Raw genomic sequence first — 21851 nt, 5'->3', positions numbered from 1 at the left:
TACTGTTCACTATCCGTTCTTTCTCATTTCTTCTCTGTGATAGAAAATACCCATTTTAAAAACCAGTTTTGGGGGAAAAAAGCACAAAAATAAAGTAATTTTCATATTACAGTATTTACAAGTTATAAAACCTGCTTAATTTGTCCTAAAATTATCTCACAATCACCTCAGACTTCAATATCCAAGACTTAGTCTCTTTGTTTTAAAAAGTGCTTTAAAACTGTCCTTTGTAAAGAAGGAATGGTTATTGAGTTGACCTAACAAGAGATGATTAAGACAGCCATCTAATAAAGTTCCAGATGTTATCAATAGCCATGCAACTTTTCTTCCCTGAGCAAAATGCACCAGGTTTTTGTCCCTAACTTCACAAGCAATGCTCTCTTCCCTCCGTCTAAAATGCCTGGCTCCTTTGCCAAGGTAACTCTATAAGTCACCAAGACCTGACTTCTCCTCAGGCCTTTGCTGGCACCATCAGATAAGACCAGGTACCCCTGCCTATTTCTATCAGGATACTCATGGAATTAGAGGTTTACATAGTTTTAAAACCATGTCCCCTCACCCCGTGAACACCAGACTAAAAGCGCACTGAACACAGAGACTGTCTTGCTCTTTGCATCCCACAGGGCCCGGTATGTGAAGAACTCAGTATGAAGAGCCCATAAGCAGTGTTTCTCAACCTTTCTAATGCCGCGACCCTTTAATACAGTTCCTCATGTTGTGGTGACCCCCATTTCGTTGCTACTTCATAACTGTAATTTTGCTACTGTCATGAATCGTAATGTAAATATCTGTGTTTTCCGATGGTCTTAGGCGACCCTGCTAGTGGTTCTCAACCTGTGGGGTGCGACAGTGAGAACCGCCGCTGTAGAGCCTAAGACCATCGGAAAACACAGATACTTACATTACGATTCATTAACAGTAGCAAAATCACAGCTATGAAGTAGCAAAGAAAATAATTTTATGGCTGGGGGTCACCACAGCATGAGGAACTGTATTAAAGGGTCGCGGCATTAGAAAGGTTGAGAACCACAGCCATAGAGGAACATTCTGCAAAAGGAAAAACTCACTAAACATACAAATCAAACTTCCCTCACTTACTTCTATGGATTAAATGCTTATCTGTTTTCTGTAACACATTTAAGGAATCTTGTGTATACTGTATATGTGTGCGCAAGCTCGCATGTGTGTTCAAAACATAGCCAGCCATATAGAGGGAAGAAATATGATTACCAATAATGACTTTAACTAAGATAAAGCAGTGTTGGCTTTAAAGATGTGCTGTATTATCTTCTGAATTTCAGAAACAGGTCAAATATCCTCAAAAGCTTAAAAAAGATTTTTGTTACAGGATAGTTAATTTTGTCAGATTGGTGGGCATTCCTGTTTCAAAGATGAAAGCAACTGTTCAAGGCAAGGGCATAACAACTTTTGTTTACTGTCACTACAGTTTTTATCCCCCTTACTATGTTCCTATGACTTAATCTACTTCCTCCTAGTTCTTCCCTTCTGTAGCCTTGGTAGAAATCACAGCCAACTTCAGATTCCTCTATCTTTTATCCTCACAGCGCCCCGCCCCCAAGACGGTTTCTTTCTTTTTCTATGGCAAAGATCAGAGATGAATTATACTAACCTTACTGCACTCCAGGCATCTCCAAGTTCTTTGGAATACTGTTTTTCAAAATGGTCCAGTACCACTTTGCAAATCTGTTTTGTAAGCTTCCCCTCTGATTTTGCTTTCAGCTATGATGATAAGAAAAAGTTGCTGACACACTCTGATATTACAAATTTATTGAATTTCAACATTAGCAGTCTTTTTTCTTAAGGACACGAGATAATTACTAGTTCTTGCAATGGGAGCAGTACCTCACACATAAGCAAACTGTATTTCCGTAGTCTACCTACTTATTTTAAAAAGTGTTTCTCCAGTTGACTATTGCTCCAATGTAAAACAATGGTAAAGCAGTCTAGTGTTGTTAACACAGAAAGCCAACTTAGGTAAGTCATTTTAGATGTTAACATTAGGGGGACCTGGGTGAAAAGCATATGGGAAGTCTGTATTATCTTCTGAGTGTTTTTGTAAATGTAAAATTATTCCAAAATAAAGTTCATTTAGAAGAAAAGTCACTCTGGTTTCCTCGGAGACTTCCTTGCAATTGTTTCATTTAATCATCCAAGAAAAGAGTATCGAGGGCCAACTATGTCACAGGCACTGTTCTACGCTCCCAGGACAGAGCAGGGACAGACAGCTCCAGCCCTCGAGGAGCCGGCATGCTGGGAAGGCTGCAGGGAGAGGGTACTCGAGTCTGCGCGCTGGAATGCACAGGTTCCCCGAGGCGGAGGTGCGTCTTGGAAGAAAACCACGGGCAAAGCTCACGAGCTAGCGTTCTGGACACTGACACCAAAGAAACCCAGAGATCCCCCAAGTTCCCTAGTCCCAGTCCCCTCCGCCCCCCAGGCCCTTAAATAAGCGTCCGGCCCGCCCTCACCCGGGTCAACATCATCCCGCCAGGAGAGGCCAAACAAGAGGTCTACACGGTCCAACATCGAACGCACTAGGGAACCAAAAGCGGCTCGCTTCGGAGTTCCGCCGGAATTCTCTTCCTTGCCGTATTTTCAACTTCTCGCGAGATACTGCTTTGCCAACGTTATCTAAATCTCGCCAAAGTGGCGTGGGTCCCGCGAGAGGCACTCGCGGAGTTCCTTCCATCCGCGGCTGAAGGAGGCGGAGCCTACTCCCGGGGGCGTGGCAGGGGCGTGGCCGGGACCCCTGGGCGGACCCGCCGTAGACCTCAGGCCGCGCGCTGGGCCGGCCCTGCCTTTTGTGCTCTTGGGGCTCCGTAAAATTGTTTTTAAAGGTTCTCAGAGGCGAAGCTAGTTGTCGAATTAATCTACCAAATCTCACGACGTCCCCGTTAGCCCAGATACGCAGAACTCAGGATAAAAGGATGGATATGGCGAAAGAGAAATTGTCACATTTCCTAGAGATGGCCCATTGGGATAATCTTTTTCTTTTAATGACGAGGGTTAAATGATCGAATTGATTAAAATAAACAAGTAGAGCGCTTAGCGCAAAGGCTAGGAAACAGTAAACGCTCGAATGTTAGCTGCTGCTGTGCATTATTTTCACTACCATGATCTTTATGATTATCAAGTTCTGATACCAAATGCCTAAAGGTCAAAATGACCCCACACTGGCCACCTCTCCCACCTGTGCTAAGGGCAGTATTACTGGTTCTCAGTGAAGCACAGCAGTTTAATTTGTTCTTGAAGTGTTACTCTTTGGTTGCTCCCTTCTAACAGCAATCAGCAACCTAACAGAGAAAATCAGTGCTTAATGTGATCCCTAATATTTAATGAGCATCATGATTTTGAGACCCTTGACACTCAAAATATCAGTGTAGGTGTATACTATAGGTACAAATCTTAGGACCATGTAAACAGATAAATGTTATTACCACTAATGTGATTTGAAGCTTAATATATTTATTTCAACAAGTTCTCCAGGAATCTAAAAATAAATTCAGATTTGGTGGGAAATAAAATATAGTATTAAGAAGTAAAATGAGCACTATGAATATGCTCAAACTACAAAGCACATTCACTGTTTAGAATAAAGCATCTTAATAAGAACTTACTAGTAAACAGGAAAATATTCTTTTATAATCTTAAGCAATTTTATTGCAAAGTCATTTATCTAATATTTCAGAATAAGTACACTTTATAGACTACCTCCTATACTCTTTATGAATAAGACATCTCTCAAAAACCTTCATGTGTATATAGAGGTGTATGTGTCAAAAGTAAAGACAGACTTTATAGTAAAACAATCTGACATTAAGAGAACATTAGAATGGCAGAAAAACACAGGAGAAACTTGCCATCAAAGCAGGAGAACCAAGCATAGTTAGTTACAGGCACTTGGACTTGGACTTCAGGTGAGAGTAGCTAGTTAGCTAAGGCTCTCAATTTAGGCTTCCAAAGCGATGTGTACAAATTCCAGTAGACAACCCACTGGGACTGGGAAATAAATACAGTAACTTGTATTTTAGTTTTATCTAATCTTTAAAAAACATTTAGGGGGATATATGTATGAAGTACAATATAACATGTATATACTAGTAACTGTTATGGGCTGAAACTTATGCCCTCAAAATTCATATGTTGAAGCCCTTAACTCCCAGTCCCTCAGAATGTGACATATTTGGAAATAGTGTCTTTCTAGAGAAGATTAAGTTAAAAGGAGGTCATTAGGGTGGGTCCTAATTCAATCTGACTAGTGTCCTTCTAAAAAGAGGACATTTGGACACGAGGAGAGAACATACACAGAGACAAGGCCATGTGAAGACATAGGGAGGAGACCATCTATAAGCCAGAAAGAGAGATTCCAGAAGAAAACATCCCTACACCTCAACCTGGAATTCCAAACTTCAGAATTATGAGAAAACCAGAGGCCTGGTGCAGGAGATTCATGCATTGGAGGGGGGCGGTCCCTCAGCCCGGCCTGCACCCTCTCACAGTACGGGACCCCTCGGGGGATGTCCACCTGCCGGGAACCCCCAGGGATCGAGCCTAAGCCGGCAGGCAGACATCCCTCTTGCAGTCTGGGGGCAGTCCGGGACCCCTTGCTCCTTACGGCCTGCCTGCAGTGAAGGTGGGAGAGGCTCCCGTCTCCACTCAACAGCGCGGCTTCGAGCTTGCTGACTACCAGGGGAAAGCTCCTGCACTGAGCGTCTGTCCCCTGGTGGTCAGTGTGCATCATAGCAACCAGTCATTCCACTGTTTGGTTAATTTGCATATTAGCCTTATATTATATAGGATAAATTGCAGTTGTTTAAGCCACCCAGTTTGTGGTACTTTGTTATGTATACTCAAAATGTTTACTGAAAGGGATGTATTGTAAAATGTGAAGACCACTGATTCATTACCTAAGGTATATGTATATTCTGTTTCCTCATCAGCATACAGAAGAAATTTACAACTCAGGTTCTAAACATGCAAATGATTTTTATCCTGTTTTTCCTTTAATTATAAGCTAATCCCCTTATTAAAGGAAATTAATTTATGATTTCCTATTTTTTCTCAAAAGAGGGATTCTATTCTTCTGTTTCCACAAAACTAAAGAATTATCATTATTTTGTTCATTTATACCACACTTTAATATGCATTTTGAAATATCTGAATTTTTTGTTCTTTGAATCAGCTGGACTATATATATTTTTTTCTTTTTTTGGACTATATTTCTTGGTAAATTAAATAGTATTAACAGAATCTGATTTGCAACATATATTCCTCTTACAGAAAAACTTATGAATTAAAGCAAAAGGTATTACAATTTATAAGTTATAGCTTTATATGTATAAAGTTTCAGTTCTGATAAATTTTTGCTACCTGGAAGCATTGGATTTCTTTAGTGTGGAATGGGAGAAATTGAATAACATAAATAGCTTGGCATATAGAACCAAGTAAACTAAAATGTTATCTTAGTAAAAGAACACTTAGTAAGAAATCAACTGCATATATACTGACTGGCATAATCTACAGTTGAATGTCTCTGAGCTACTGACAGGAAGTTTTACATATTAAGTGAATTCTATATAGTCCTTCATATGACACTTAAAAGAGTATTTAATTTTAAACTTGCATAACAATGGCACTTAATGTTTTAAAAATTTCAAATTTTCTTCCCCATTATAAAAGTAAGCAAAATTACAAAAATCAGTTTGAAAATTTGAGAAAAAAACACAAACAGGCACTGTTAGCATTTTGCAACACTTCTAATGTTGTTTCCATACAGTTTTATAATTGAAATCAATTATATATAATACTAGAGTCCTGGTACATGAAATTCATGCACTGACGGCGGGGGGGGGGGGGGGGTGGGGGGAGGGTCCCCTCAGCCCAGTCTGTGCCCTCTCATAGTCTGGGGCTCTCGCAGTCCAGCACCCCTTGCTCCTCACCTCCTGCCACCAACGCTGTGCTCTGTGCTCGCCAGCAATGAGCCAGCTTCTGGCTGAGCAGCGCTCCCCCTCTAGGAGCGCACTGACCACCAGGGGGCAGCTGGTGGTCAGTGCGCATCATAGCGACAGGTCATCCCGCCAGTCGTTCTGCCATTCGGTTGATTTGGATATTAGGGTTTTATTATATAGGATTGTACATACGTTATATTCATTTTACATATAAAGGCATATAGAATTACCTTTTATATGAGTAAAAGAATTATCTTTTGGTCAGTAGCTTTAACTTAACAAATGACAGACATCAAATCATAGAGAATCATAAGATGATATGATCTCATTTTTAACTGTCTTTAAATTATTTCCCACATATATGAAACCTTTTGCAAAGTTTTTCAATGTAAAACAGCAAAAAATATTTTAATCTAGCTACTTAAAATCTTTCAACAATTATATTTTAAAAGCTTTCTATTATTTTATTACCCCAAAGAAATAAATTTATCAAATGACAAAACAGAATACTGATATAAATTATGTTTATTGTTGAAATTGTCATAATTTATGATATATTAAGAATAAAAATGCAGCATGTAACAGAATAGGCATTTAACTATTAAAAGCCACCTGGATTTACAAAACTTCTTTTAAAGTATTTTTAGAATGCTTTAAGTATACAAATTTTTTTTTCCAAAATATATTTTATTGATTTTTTACAGAGAGGAAGGGAGAGGGATAGAGAGTTAGAAACATCGATGAGAGAGAAACATCGATCAGCTGCCTCCTGCACACCCCGTACTGGGGATGTGCCCGCAACCAAGGTACATGCCCTTGACCGGAATCGAACCCGGGACCCTTCAGTCCACAGGCCGACGCTCTATCCACTGAGCCAAACCGGTTTTGGCTACAAATTAATTTTTGAGATACATGAAACATGAATTCCGCTTCATTAAATATTTAATTTCAAATTTTATTTTAATTAAACGGCTCAGTGATTATTGTATACTAATCACAAATTTAAAAAAAAATTATTCTCAAACTAGATGAATTTTTAAAAGGTGGCAAAAGTATGAGTTCAGTTTCTTTTTTAAATGAAGAAATGTAAATGTTACAAAAGAAACCAAAAAGATGTACAAATGAGTTTTTTCTCTAAAATCCAGTTCAAAATTTACATGTCTCCTTGTGTTGATTTTCCTTACATTTCAGCTGCCTATCACATTTAGGTTATTATGAATTTTATATCTGAAGTAGAATGCTAGGTGGGTTGGGTTCCATGTATAAAACTTAATAAAGCTGACTCGAGTAATAAGTGAACTGATTAATGAAAGTTCAGGAAGTTTAAAATTGGAATAAAAGGTGATGCTCTCAAGTAAAACTTTCAAATAATCACACTAAACTGCCTTAACATACTTCTCTTATTGTTGTCAGTACAAGTTACCAAGCTGAACAGTTTTGACAAGGTTATATAGGAATCATACCATTTGTAGTATTTTTACCTTGATAGGAATATGTGCTTTCAATTAAATGAAACATTTGAATCTACTCCTCAAAACGTACATCTAAAAGCCAGACAAATAGAGAATCCTATAGATGCCATTCTTCAGTGCAAGAAAAATGCTATTATTTTAAGTGGAAAAATTATTTTGGAATTATTTCTTTATTCTTGTTTTAGTGCCCAAGTATATCCCTGTTATGAAAGACAAGTTTCTGAACCTTCAGGAGCTTTTTCAGTCTTTTTGCCTTTAATTTCAAGGCACTAAAGAATTACAATAACCTACGAGTCAGTGCAGCTGCTGATGACAAAGGAGTGACAAGGAGCAATGATCTCTGAAGAGTTTCACCTTTTAAAGAGGGGTTAATTGGGACTTTTAATAATATCTCACATAGCATTTTTATTTTTTCAAGTGTCTTTTATTAGAATCATCATCAAAGAAAACAACAACAAAAAATTCAACTCTTTGCTTGGGTAGTGCTTTCAAGTAATATAATTTTTAGAATAAAGATCTGAGAATTTATCTTTAAAAATATTATTTTAAAATTAGGTCAAATTAGTATGTATACTTCAAGAACAATACTATTATAAAACATACCTCAAAACATATAAATATATCATTTGTATAGTTAATGTTTGTCCAGTATATGAACTCTATTTTCCAGATACAATTTAAACAAAGCATCTATAGAAAAGTATACAGTCAATATCATAGTAATTAAAATTCTTAAACAAAAGTTTTAGAAAAATATAAAAAGTTAAAAATTTAGGTTATAAATTTCCAAGAGTTCCCCTTCCATGCTCATGTATCTTACAAAAAAGGTTTACGGTACAGAAATAAAGACTATTAAACAAATAGTAATGAAAGTGTGCAAAGTCCATTGGCTTTTTCTGAAAGGTTTTCCTTCAGGAATATGCCCATGAGTGGGGATATATAAACCAGAGTTAATACTAACTCTTGGTAATTTGGTCCATAATGCTCATCCCATCTGCTGGTCTTTTTTGCTTTTTTTTTTTTTTTTTTTTTTTTTAATTAAACCATGAACAACATGGATAAGTAATTATCAGATCAGTGAGATCTTTGGTTATCAATCTCCTCACTGAAATTGCTATGGTTATCTTGCCCCAGTCATCAATGTACAGGGTTTTTCTTTTTTGAGAAAGAAGGTCTTCTAGTTCATCTTGCTGATATTAAGATGGCTCATCCGTACGACTTGGTTATGAGATCATGTCATGAGCATCACTGTTTGGTCTCTGTCGCACCGCCAGCGGAGGCAGTGGCTTCCCATAAAAATCTATGTAGAGAAAGAATAATAAAAATACCAAACTGTTATGGTAAATAAATATTTCTGACACAATTCATTATTTGCCAACTAATACCTTAAAAAAATAAAAAGAGACTCTGACTTGACAGATGAAGCATAGGAGAAAAAAATAAAAATCCAAGAAAACTTGAATAAATTTAAAAGACAACAATAGGGTAAATTCTTACCTCTAGATTATAAATTAATCTCTACTTCATTTAATAAAAAGCTACACCTAATGTATACATTATTTTTTTGTTTCCAATTACACATTCAGATTAGAAGAAAACAAATAACAAATACTCCCAATCTATGGTCAAAGCCATGATAAGTCAGTATTTGTACAATCCATGTTCTTATTCAATGGTGATTTCTTCTAGGTATTTTGGGAGAAGAAGTTAATTAATAATCTTAGTGTAAGTAGGAATCTTTACAATGATGCTTCAAAATAGTTCAGTGATTTAGGGCATATTTGATGCAAAAATGTCTTATTAACTTAATAAGTTCCTATCCCTTCATTATCACAAAATGGCTTATAAATTTAATAGCATATCTAACATTCCAGTAATTAATTGCTTTCTGGCCTATTCCCTTAAAATTATTCTAGAAGCACAGGTGTTCAGGATCACGTGAAACAAATATACTGAAAATGTATTAGGGGCTCATTTCCAGTTCGGCCTGTGTCTATAGTTTAGCTAAGCTACTCCATGGTACTGCTGCCTCAACATTCATTTTGTTTGGCCAAGGGACCTGTGGGGGACCTTAAACAGAGAGAAGCCCTCATGCAAGCACATGCTCGAGATAACTGCCTGCAGATTTGTAAGTAAATGTAAGTTCTTGATATGACTTCCCCAATGGCCCTGTGCTCAACACTATCCCTCACTGAGCTGCCACGGCCTTTTTTCAGATAAGACCAAGGTGGAACTTAACAAAACTCCTCTTTTTGGTTTGAACTGACCAATGTGGCCTTAGCCTGAGAACACCAAAGCCTATCACCCACAGACCCTAATAAAGGCAAGTGCTCAGGTCCTGCAGCTCTCTCAGCCTGCACCCTGCCCTGGCACCCACTGTGGAACCCTGGAGGCATGCCATTACTTCCTCCAGGATTTGTGAATAATAACTTCTTTATTGCAATGTCTCCTGTGGTCTTTCAGGACCCAAGCTTACCATCCAGCATGCAGGAGCTCTACTTAACAAATGTTAATTTAACAAAATCCTAACAGCATTTAAGGAACTTGGAAGTCATCACTTCATCCTAAGATGAAGTAAATAGCTGAAAAGACTGAAAAATCAAGAATTCTTCCTGGATCTGTAAGGGGGAAAAGGAGTCACAGGACAAACCACTGCCTCAAATATTGGACAGACAGACAGGCAAACACAGCGAATCTCAATTTGCTGGAGACATTCATGAACAGAAACTGCTGAGGGAACCAGTGTCCAAGTAGGAAAACCTGGCAAGAAGTATTTTTTTCACCTCCCAAAATATTATTTTTGCAGTTGATTTTGTATTCTTTGCCAGAAAATTTAAATCACTCTACAAAGTATGTTTCTTATTGCCTAACTGTAGGATATATAAGTTGATCTCAGTGCCTAAATGGTATGACCAATTTAATTAACACCCATTTTTATAAAGGCTTCAAACACTTTTAACATGAAAAATTGAAGAGTAGTAATACTAGATACAAAATTTTATCTTTGTTCATATTTTAAAATTTGAAAATATTCTTTAGTTTATACATTTGTTTTTAAATAAATTGACTTATTTCTCATAATGTATAATACATAACATATTGATGAAGTATGGACTGAGTGTTTACAAAGGGAATTTAGATTGTCTCTTCTCTGAATGCATTTGTCTTATCTGTTACACTGAATAAGCAGTACAGATAATAAAAGCAATTAGAAAAGTAGCATCAAATTGCTATGAAGGTAAATGTCTATAATCAAAAAACAAGTAAGAATCTTCCTTAAAAATTCCCATCTGCCCTAACTGGTTTGGCTCAGTGGATAGAGCGCCAGCCTGCAGACTGAAAGGTCCCAGGTCGATTCCGGTCAAGGGCATGTATCTTGGTTGTGGGCACATCCCCAGTAGGGAGTGTGCAGGAGGCAGCTGATCGATGTTTCTCTCTCATCGATGTTTCTACTCTCTATCCCTCTCCCTTCCTCTCTGTAAAAAAATCAATAAAATATATTTTTAAAAATTCCCATCTGATAAGAAATTGTTTTTCATCACAATACATTGTAAGTGCCAAGCCAATTACAGTTAACTTATAATTATCTACACTAGTTCATCATGTATCTGTATACTTTCCATGAACCAAATGCAAAAAAAATGTGTATATAATTAGGGGGGAAAAGACCATGCAATTATAACACTGGCACCTATCAGCATCTCAGATGAAGATCTCATGATAAACCCTAAAAATCTATTGGTTTTTCATTTTATTTATTGCACTAGAGGCCCGGTGCACGAAATTCATGCACAGGGGAGGGGGTGTCCCTCAGCCCAGCCTGCACCCTCTCCAATCTGGGACCCCTCGAGGGATGTCTGACTGCCCCACCGGGATCGGGCCTAAACAGGCAGTCGGACATCCCTCTCACAATCCAGGACTGCTGGCTCCCAACTGCTCACCTGCTTGCCTTCCTGATTGCTGCCTGCCAGCCTGATCACCCCCTAACCACTCCCCTGCCAGCCTGATTTATGCCTAACTGCTCCCCTAACAGCCTGTTTTCCCTTAACTGCCCTCCCCTGCAGGCCTGGTCACCCCTAACTGCCCTCCCCTGAAGGCCTGGTCCCCCCTAACTGCCCTCCCCTGCAGGCCTGGTCCACCCCAACTGCTCTCCCCTGCAGGCCTGGGTCCCCCCCAACTGCCCTCACCTGTAGGCCTGGTCACCCCTAACTGCCCTCCCCTGCAGGCCTGGGTCCCCCCAACTGCCCTCCCCTGCAGGCCTGGGTCCCCCCAACTGCCCTCCCCTGCAGGCCTGGGTCCCCCCAACTGCCCTCCCCTGCAGGCCTGGTCACCCCTAACTGCCTTCCCCTGCAGGCCCGGTCCCCCCTAACTGCTCTCCCCTGCAGGCCTGGGTCCCTCCCAACTGCTTTTCCTGGAGGCCTGGTCGCTCCCAACTTCCTTCCTCTGCCGGCTTGGTCATCTCTAACTGCCCTCCCCTGCAGGCTTGATCGCCCCCAACTGCCCTCCCTTGTAGGCATGGTCCCTCCCAACTGCTTTTCCTGGAGGCCTGGTCGCTCCCAACTTCCTTCCTCTGCCGGCTTGGTCATCTCTAACTGCCCTCCCCTGCAGGCTTGATCGCCCCCAACTGCCCTCCCTTGTAGGCCTGGTCCCTCCCAACTGCCCTCCCCTGCTAGCCTGATCGCCCACAACTGCCCTCCCTTGCAGGCCTGGTCCCTCCCAACTGCCCTCTCCTGCTGGCCATCTTGTGGTGGCCATCTTGTGTCCACATGGGGGCAGGATCTTTGACCACATGGGGGCAGCCATCTTGTGTGTTGGAGTGATGGTCAATCTGCATATTACTCTTTCATTAGATAGGATAGAGGCCTGGTGCATGGGTGGGGGCCAGCTGGTTTGCCCTGAAGGGTGTCCCAGATCAGGGTGGGGGTTCCTTTGGGGCGTGGGGCAGTCTGGGCGAGGGGCCTGTGGTGGTTTGCAGGCTGGCCACACCCCCTGGTGACCCAAGCGGAGGCCCTGGTATCTGGGGTTTATTTAATCATCTACAATTGAAACTTTGTAGCCTGGAGCGGAGCCAAGCCTTCTGCTTGCTCCATGATGGCAGCCATTTTTGGGGGGATTTATGTATCTTCTATAATTGAAACTTTGTAGCCTTAAGCGGAAGCCTGGGCCGGCCAGCGTGTGGGGAAAGCTTGGCTTCCTCCATCGCCGGGGGCAACCCTAGCCTCCTCCTCTTTCCAGCTCCGTGGCTGCCGCCATTTCTGTTTGGGTTTATGTATCTTCTATCATTGAAACTTTGTAGCATTGAGTGGAGTCCTGGGCCGGCAAGGGCAGGCGGAAAGCTTGGCTTCCTCCATTGCTGGGGAAACCCAAGCCTCCCTCCTGCTCTCTGTGGCTGTAGCCATCTTGGTTGGTTTTATTTGCATATTCGCTCCTGATTGGCTTGTGGGCGTGGCTTGTGGGCATGGCTTTGTGGGTATAGCGGAGTAATGGTTAATTTGCATATTACTCTTTTATTAGATAGGATATGCTTTATTTTTTTAAATCCTCACTGGAGGATATGCAGAGAGAGAGAGAAGTGGGGGGAGAGAAACACTGATGTGAGAGAGTGGAAGGGAGGGAGAGAGGGGGAGCAAGAAGCATCTATGTGACGCATTAATTGGTTGCCTCCTGCACATGCCCTGGGGCTGGGGATCCAACTTGCAACTTCGGTATGTGCCCTGGACTGGGAATCGAACCCAGGACCCTGTGGAGCACAGGCCAACACTCTAACCACTGAGCAAACACTGGCCAGGGCTCCATATATTTTTTTTTTTACCTTCAAGATCATTAATTGTTTTTTCTGCTTCCAAATTCTTCTAGTAAATTTTACATTTTAGTTATTATAGTTTTCAGCTTCAGAATTTGTGGGTTTTGTTTTTTGGTGTTTTTTGTTTTGTTTTGGTTTGTTTTTTTTTTTAGGTTTCCTGTCTCTTTAGTGATATTTACATTTCGTTCACACATTTTTTAAAATTTTTCTCTACATCTTCCTTTAGTTCTTTGAGTATCCTTAAGATTATTGTTGTAAAGTCATTGCCTGCTATATCTGCCATTAAATCTTTTTTAGGGACAAATTCTTTTTAATATATTTTTACTTTTGAATGAGCCATATTTCCTGTTTCTTTATATGCCTTGAGATTTTTTGTTGAACACTGGATATTTGAATCTAATTATGTGGTAACTCTAGAAATCAGATTCTCCCCCTCCCCCAAGCTTTGCTTTTTTTAGTTGTTGTTACTGCTTTTGTTTATTGTTTTTGGTTGGTGTATGCTGTCTCTACGTGAGGATCAACCTGAGGTATAAACTTAATGTATTTTTATGTCTTTTCTGAGCTTTTCCTTAGGTTGTACAGTCTGTTTCTAATTTAGCTAATATATGCTGTTGTTTTTTAATGTCCTGTTCTTTGATGTTTGGCTCCTCAAAGGGAAAAAGTGAAAAATGAAGGAGAAATAAAAGGGCACTGGGGGGTCTTTTAAATTTCCTAGAAGTTACTTCAGCCAGAGGTAGGAGGAGCTTGCAACAGTGTCCACATCTTTGCACCTCTGAGATCAGAAGCAGCAATCAGAAATCAGAGCACACATCCCCAGTACTTGGGAGACAGTCTTTTGCCTACCCTAGTCCCACAAGCTATATGTAAACTTCTCTAAAACATGTACACAGCTGCTTGCCATGGTGGATGGGTAGCTGCTACTGTGCTAAGAGCTGAAAGTGACCACAATTTACCCTTCTAGTTTTCCTCTGGAAGTTGCCTTCAACTAAAGCCAGAATTCCAAAATAGTTACAGCAGATAGATTCTGCCAGTGCCATTGGTGTCTAGGTAGGGGGACATTCCTGATGTTCCTACTCTACTCTTTCTGTATTCCTCTGTTCTATTTTATGTTTGTATTGATTTAAAAAAAAAAAAAAAAGATTATCTCCTTTAAAAAAAAAAAACAGAAACAAAAACAAACATTGATGTGAGAGAGAAATACCAATTGGTTGCTTCCTCCATGAGCCCCAACAGGGCCAGGGATTGAACATGCAATTGATATACATGCCCTTGCCTGGAAATCAAACCCGCAACCCAGGTATGTGCCCTGACCAGGAATTGAACTGGCAACCTTTCAGTGCACAGGGTAACACTCAACCAACTGAGACACTCTGGCAGGGCTATATCTGTTGGAGTTTTTTCCCTCCATTAATATAATCAGAAAAGATCATACATTGTTTTTTAAACCAGCTTGAAAAAAAAGAAGATATTTTAAAAACTTGTGAAGTTATAGTGTTTTCTCCTCTGCTCTGAAAAACTAAATTTATTGATACAAACTGATAGTAAACAGAAATATAGGAATATGGTGGTCTTAAACTTGGTTAAGATACTATCATTCTTTCCAAGAAGTTCTAATTAAAAAAAAAAAAAAGCAAGGAAAAACAAAACAAAAACAATCTTCTTAGCCCATTTTCAACCTCTTTTTTCACTTGCCCTTAACTATAATGTTCCTCATAGATATTATCATTAGTTCTTCTCATTCTACATACTTTCCCTAAGAAACAGGGAACTATCATTCTCTGAACTGCATTTATTCATTAAGCAATTACAGAGCATATGGCCAAAGCACTCCTATTGTGTGATGACAACTGAAATTAAAAAAATCTACCTACACACTATCCCACACATCAGGTCCTTTCTTTTCTCCTGAGCTCCAGAATCTTACTTGTACTGGACTGCAGACATTTCCAAATAGGTAAGTCTACAGACACCACCAAAGCAGGTTTCCTTCCTCCTCGTGTATTTTCAATCTCACAGGTAGCACCAACCCATCCAGCTGCTTGAGCCAAATAATCCTCTGTTCCTCTCTTAGTCCATACATCCATTTATCAAATATTACTATTGTTAAAATATTTGTTGCATACATTTTTTACTCTCCATTCCAAATTCCATTCGTCGCTTCTCACTTTGACTACTACAAGACGCTGCTAACACAATCCTTTCTTACCTCAGGTTTGGCCACCATCAGGTCTCTACTCCACACTGTCAAAATAGATTTCCTTTTTTTTTATTAAAACAAAAAAGTTTTCCTAAATAAATCTAGTAACACTATTTCCCTGCCTAAAATGTATAGTGCCTCTTGCAAGTCCAGACATCTTATCTTAACATCTATGTAAGGTCTTTCACAATCTCTCCCTAAACCATAATTCCAGTTTCAACACTCTCTACAACTTTAAATTTCCTCTCTTATCCACTCTACCCGCATGGACATAAGCTCAGAAACTTTATGCTATTTTCCAAATACCCAATGTCTTTTCTAACCTCTACTTTTGAAATTTGTTTCTTCTACTGACAGACTTTTCATATGTTCTAATACCACTTTCTCTAATTGTCCCACAGTTTGTGCACAGTACTCCAATTTTACACCACATAACTTATTACTGTATAGTGTGAATTTTGAAATAGTAAAGTAAGCTGAAGTATGGTCTTCTCTATTAGACTAGGATCCCCAGAAAGGCAGAATTTATGTCTTATTCATCTTAGTATCACCGATGTTTTAGGTAAAATCAAATACAAAATAGTTGTTCATTGGATACCTGACTCAATAAGAGAAAAAAATCTGTCAATGGTGATATTAATATTTTCTATATATACATGTTTGGGTATATATACCTTCCTTTTTTTTTTTCTAACAACATACTGAATATTTAAACTGACAATATATTTTAACCTACACAATTTCAGAGTATAATAAAATAGGAACTAACCTATCATAGTCAATAAAAGCATTGTGATGTAAAGTCAGTCAATCAAATAGATGTGATTTCACTGTAATTCCGATATGGCCTAAGGACAAACTTTTCTGTCTGTCTGTATTTATTTATTTTATTGATTTTGAGAGAGAGAAAGAGAAACACCAATTTGTTGTTCCACTTATTCATGTATTCATTGGTTACTTCTTGTATGTGCCCTGACAGGAGATTGAACCATAACCTTAGCATATCAGGATCATGCTCTAACCAACTGTGCTACCTGGCCAGGGCCAAACTTTTCGGTTTTTATAAATAAAAATAAATATTTTAAAGAAGTATTTCATTACTGACCTATAGTATTCTTAAAAAGAAAGCAAAGAGCACATTTATATTTACATACTTTTTGAATAAAAGTATTTTATACAGTTTGATATAATTTCAAATTATATAGTAAAATAAAGCTTTTTTAAAGATTACACTTCTGACTTTTTTTTTTTCCTAATAAATGGGTCTCTGTAAGAAACCAAACTCTAGATTAGGTAAACAGAGTCATCAAAAAGCAAACTGGATGCTATTGATGGAGAAATTTATTGAGCTATAATATACATATATTATCCTTTTGCATTTCGGAAATATTTCTTTGAAAGAATTTGGGCTGATGGTCTAAAATCAAAACTTCTGCCTGGGTACAAGGCAGTCCTCTACTCCCAAAAGGCCCTTTCTCTAGTTTTCCAGTTGTGGAGTTCTAATGTCCTATGCTGGCTGGACTATACCTTATATTAATTTCATTCAAAGAAAATTACTTTCTTGAGGCAATAAAGCCCTCGTAACTTTCTAGTTAGCCGAAGTTTATTTGGTATACTTTGATTAGTCTCTGATTCTACAACTGTGTTGATCTTTTTACTTCATTTTAATATTCAGCAGCTTGCTGTCTTATTAGAAGCAGAGGAAGAACAATTATATGACATCATTGAGTATATTGAGTACATACATATAAGATAATGCAGTTTTTAAGCACTATAACTGTAATGTCTATTTAATTTAAACTGCTGTAGAGCCTTTCCCTATCCATAACTATTTATATAAATATATAATGGATGAACATTTTTATCTCTGTATTCTAAGGTAAACATCAATTCAAATTATTTAGAGGCAAAGAGCATTAAGAATAAAACGATTAAATAGAAAAAGAAGATGTAGAATGAAAAAGGATGGCTGTGGATTTGAAAGGCTTCTAAAAATAAAAGTTTGCTAAATAATGAGGTAAAGAAAATTGAATGTAATATGTACAGATATTTGAAAACTGATCCTTTTGCATTACCATTATGACGTGTTTCACCAAGAGGCTCAAGTTTTGGAAGTCTAGTGACTTTGGGGGTTCCCCAGCCAACTAAAGAAAAAGAAAAACATTTAAAACACTGTTAAATAATATATCTTTAGATTGGTTGAGAGGATCCCTCCCTAGACAGGAATGTATATAACATTTTATGTCAATTCATATATACTGAATGACACAGTACTAAATAGCCATAATCCCATTTTAAATGACTTCTATTTTAAAATATCACTCATCTTCACCACTACCATAAAAAACTTTAGGTTATTGTTGTAACCCCTACCAGAGGCTATAAGAAATGTTTACTTATTAAATGGAATACTAGAAGTGAGTCTTCAAATAATTCTCAAAGGAAAATGTTACCATCTAAAGCCTTCTGGCTGAGCTAAAAGGACATTATAAACATATATGTTTAGATATTTATTGAGCACATATAGTATACAAGGTACTGTGTCTAGTGCTGAAAAATTACTCACAATTATTATGCACCTAATAAGTCCCAGCACTTTACATGCAGTATTCCATTTAATCCTCATAACAAACTTAGAAGGTCAGTATGTAAATTGAAAATATAATAAAAAAATTCACATATGTTGGTTTCAAATGTTTACTTTCTGGATGAAATATGCAATTTTTTAAAAGCTCATATTAGCCATCCATTCAATAAGCTTAAATTCCTTTTAGCATCTGTGCACTGATATTTTAAATAAGATCTGAATCCATTCTAGGAAGTGCCTGCATAAGATTTTTTTTTTAATTAATTTTTACTTATTTTTTTACCTTTATATTTTTTATTGTTAAAAAAGCAATAGGTAACTTACGTTGATAAATTATGAACAAAAGAGAGCAAAGAACTCTAACTTTTCACAAATTTACAAGATAATGAATATACTGAATAAAAACTACACAATTACTTTCTTTTTCTTCATTGTTTAAAGCAGTATTTCTAAATTCAGTATTGATATTAAATTACTCACCAGGAGGGGGCGGTGGGGGTGGTGTTGGGCTCTTAGGAGCAGAGTCATCTATATTAACGGGTTCTACACGGTGACTTCTTTTTATTCTTAGTCTCTTAGTTTTCTTTTTACTATTATCTACAGAATAGAAAGATGGAATGGGGAAAAAATAAACTTCTATAATAAAAATTAAGAACAGAATAGAATATTGATATTATTATTACCATAGAAATATACCTTCAATTCAACTTTGAAATTATTACTAGTAATGAAATGTGAACTTGCTTTTACTAAGAATTAAGTTATTAGCCCTAACCAGTTTGGCTCAGTGGGTAGAGTGTCAGCCTACAGACTGAAGGGTCCCAGGTTCGATTCCGGTCAAGGGCATGTACCTTGGTTGCAGGCACACCCCAGTAAGGGGTGTGCAGGAGGCAGTTGATCGATGTTTCTCTCTCATCGATGTTTCTAACTCTCTATCCCTCTCCCTTCCTCTCTGTAAAAAAATCAACAAAATATATTTTAAAAAAAGGAATTAAATTATTAATGTTTCCTTATTAAATAATTAATGAATATGATACAAATAACAAAAGCCTATATTCTAGGTTCTAAGAGAAGTTATTCAGAATACAAGGAAAGTTCATATAATATATTCTAGATATAAATAGTTCAAAATAATTCTTTGAAATGTGAAAAGACCCCAATCAAACCTAAACACATTACCCATTAAAATAACCCCCAAATAAGATATACCCAAATACATATATATAATCAAAATCCACATCAGAATTTGCAGAACTGAATTTGTGTTATTTGAAAAAAAAATAATTACAGTGTATTTATAGATTCCACTTAAGCACATAACATTTTAAGGACATGTATGTTGTTAACATGTAGACTTTAACAATGTAAGCCAGGAATGGCATAGTAGTTAAATAACTAAACATTAAAGTTACTGAAACATGTTCATTGACAATCCCAAACTAACTTTATATACTACATAATATATTTTCTAAAATGGGAATTATCTATTACTTAAGAAAGTACTTTAAAAAATATATACACACTGTAATAGCTGATAGCTCAATTTTGAAAATGAAATGTATTTTAATAAACACTGACTTTATAATTACTCAAAGTATGTGTATACATTTTGGAGGGACACCCTATTGTCAACAAAGCAATGAGAAATACAACAATATTTAGAAACATATTTTCTAAATCAGTTAGTGTCATTTGACACATTTACTCCAGATAGAAACAAAGACATCTTTCTATAATTGGGACTGCAAGCTTTACAGCTAAGAGAAAGGAAAGAGAGCCTCCAGAATCATATGGTTCTTTAGGATAGACAGTAACTTGGGTCATGAAAGAGCATAAAAGATAGACCACATGATCTGAGGTGCGGTCTCAGCCCAGCCACAGACAAGATGATCTTAAACACCATAACCATCTATAGACGCATTAAAAAAATATTTTTTGTGAGAATTTTCAACTGAAAATATTCAAGAACACCTGAATTACGAGTAATATATTTACTGTTATAATATTCACTGCAAATTGATTTTTTAAATTAAATTCAAAATATCACGGCATGTGGGGATGGTTTCTGTTTTGGATGTGTGGCAGTTAACTTAAAATAAGTTACTCAACCTCTCCAAGTCCCTGGTTTTCTATTCTGTATAATGGGAATAATATGCCCTAGGACTGCTATGCTAAATAACATAAGGCATCTGAAACCATGTTCTAAATTATGAAATAAAATGTTAATTATAATAACTATTATAGTTATATGATTGACTATCTTAGATCTTCCTACACTTTATTTTCAAATATCTGTCAAATGACTTTGCTCTTTAACAATGTATTTGTGTTAGAAAAAGTTCTTTAAATATATTAAGAGGCTACTCTAAGTCTACCTTCTGTGTAACTCTGCTAACTGAGCTATGGGTCCGAATATGGCTACTCTAACTTCCCCACTTACAAGAAGTATAACTTTCGGAGAAAACCAAGATGGCGGCATAGGTACACACCTGAACTTGCTGCCTCGCACAACCACTTCTAAACTACAACTAAAAGACAAGATGGACATCATCCAGAACCTCAGGAAGGCTGGCTAAGTAGGAATTCTACAACTAGAAGGAAAGAGAAAAGAACACTGAAACTCAGAGGAGCTGAGGAAGTAAAGTGCAGAGGTACAGAGGCGCACACGTGTGGAGAAGGCTGGCAACTGAGTACACAGCTGGCTTTTTCAATCCACAGGGAGACACAAGCTCCCAACTGCTCTGAACTCCAGTTCTGGGTGAGACTCTGGGGACCCAGATTCATACAGGGAGAAACTGGACTGTCTGGCAGCAGGCAGAACTCGAGGGCAGCTTTCTCCCACAGGTACTTGCAGCGATTAGCAAGGGACACTGAGAAACGGGGACCTCTTAGGGCAGGGCTGATGGGAAGCTATTGCTGTTTGCTCTGCCCTCAGACCCCGCCCCAGCCAAGCTGTGCGCAGAGACTTTTGCATATTAATGGCCTGGTCCTTTGAAATCTAAACTTACCTAACAAACAGCAGCTGAGTCAGAGAGACCCAGAACATCCAAAAGAAGGCCCAAGGCCCCATAGCAGCTTGCATTGCTTCACAGATGGGCCTCATCTGGGCACCTCGAAACCCAAACAAAGAAGAGGAATTTGCAGATCTCTACACAGCTCCACCTGGGTGGCCTCAGGCAGAGGTTAAATTAGCACCTCCTTGGAGATCCAAGAGCCAGTGTACTCAGGGGTCAGAGTAGGACCACCCAGATTACAACTCCTCAGATCCATAAGGGACACAATCAGGGGGCAGACTCAGCACCAAAGCCCCACTGAAGCAAGTCTTGTCTCATGAGGATGTCTCCAGCACAGAAGTTCTCTCATTGTAGGCACAGCTGATCCTCACAGCCAATGGGCCTGGAGGTCAATTCCTCCCAGTGATACCAACAACAATCAAGGCTTAACTACAACAAGACTGTGCACACAGCCCACAAAGGGGTGCACCAAGAGTGTCCACCTCAGGTAACTGGGGAGGCTGAGCCACTGGGCCCTATAGGACACAAAGCCACAAAGCCACTCTATCAACTCAGGGAAGCAGCCAAAGCCACACAATGCCACTAGCACACAAAGCCACTCTATCAACTCAGGGAAGCAGCCAAAATGCGGAGACAAAGAAACAGATCACAAATGACAGAAATGGAGGAAAGCAAACGACTAGATATAGAGTTCAAAACCACGGTTATAAGGTTTTTCAAGAATTTTCTAGAAACCACCGATAAATTTAGTGAGACCCTCGAAGATATAAAAAAGGACCAACTAGAAATTAAGCATACACTGACTGAAATAA

General features: G+C 38.4%; 2 protein-coding genes across 3 annotated transcripts in view; both read right to left on the bottom strand.

Annotated features, from left to right (window-relative positions):
* Positions 1-2608, bottom strand: part of NSUN3 (NOP2/Sun RNA methyltransferase 3) — a 76858-nt gene extending 74250 nt beyond the window's left edge. Inside the window, exons 1-2 of the mRNA XM_080654266.1 lie at positions 2487-2608; positions 1631-1740 (exon numbers count right to left, since the gene is read on the bottom strand). Of these exons, the coding sequence (XP_080510392.1) occupies positions 1631-1740; positions 2487-2501 (125 nt within the window). The 5' untranslated portion in view covers positions 2502-2608. The remainder of the gene's footprint in view (positions 1-1630; positions 1741-2486) is intronic.
* A 5244-nt stretch (positions 2609-7852) lies between these two features.
* Positions 7853-21851, bottom strand: part of ARL13B (ARF like GTPase 13B) — a 94769-nt gene continuing 80770 nt past the window's right edge. The window contains exons 8-11 of one of the 2 annotated variants that reach the window (XR_013959989.1): positions 18877-18977; positions 18506-18622; positions 17514-17582; positions 8475-8738 (exon numbers count right to left, since the gene is read on the bottom strand). Coding sequence is in view for 1 of the 2 variants with exons in the window: in XM_080657298.1 (XP_080513424.1) it covers positions 8662-8738; positions 17514-17582; positions 18506-18622 (263 nt within the window). In the remaining variant the exon portion in view is untranslated. Of the gene's footprint in view, positions 8739-17513; positions 17583-18505; positions 18623-18876; positions 18978-21851 lie in introns of both variants that reach the window. The other variant, XM_080657298.1, reaches the window with a different exon arrangement.

Source organism: Plecotus auritus, assembly GCF_963455305.1.
Source record: "Plecotus auritus genome assembly, chromosome: 2".
Lineage (NCBI taxonomy): Eukaryota > Metazoa > Chordata > Mammalia > Chiroptera > Vespertilionidae > Plecotus > Plecotus auritus.
Note: the sequence above shows the minus strand (reverse complement) of the source record. Positions and strands in the feature narration are given on the sequence as shown.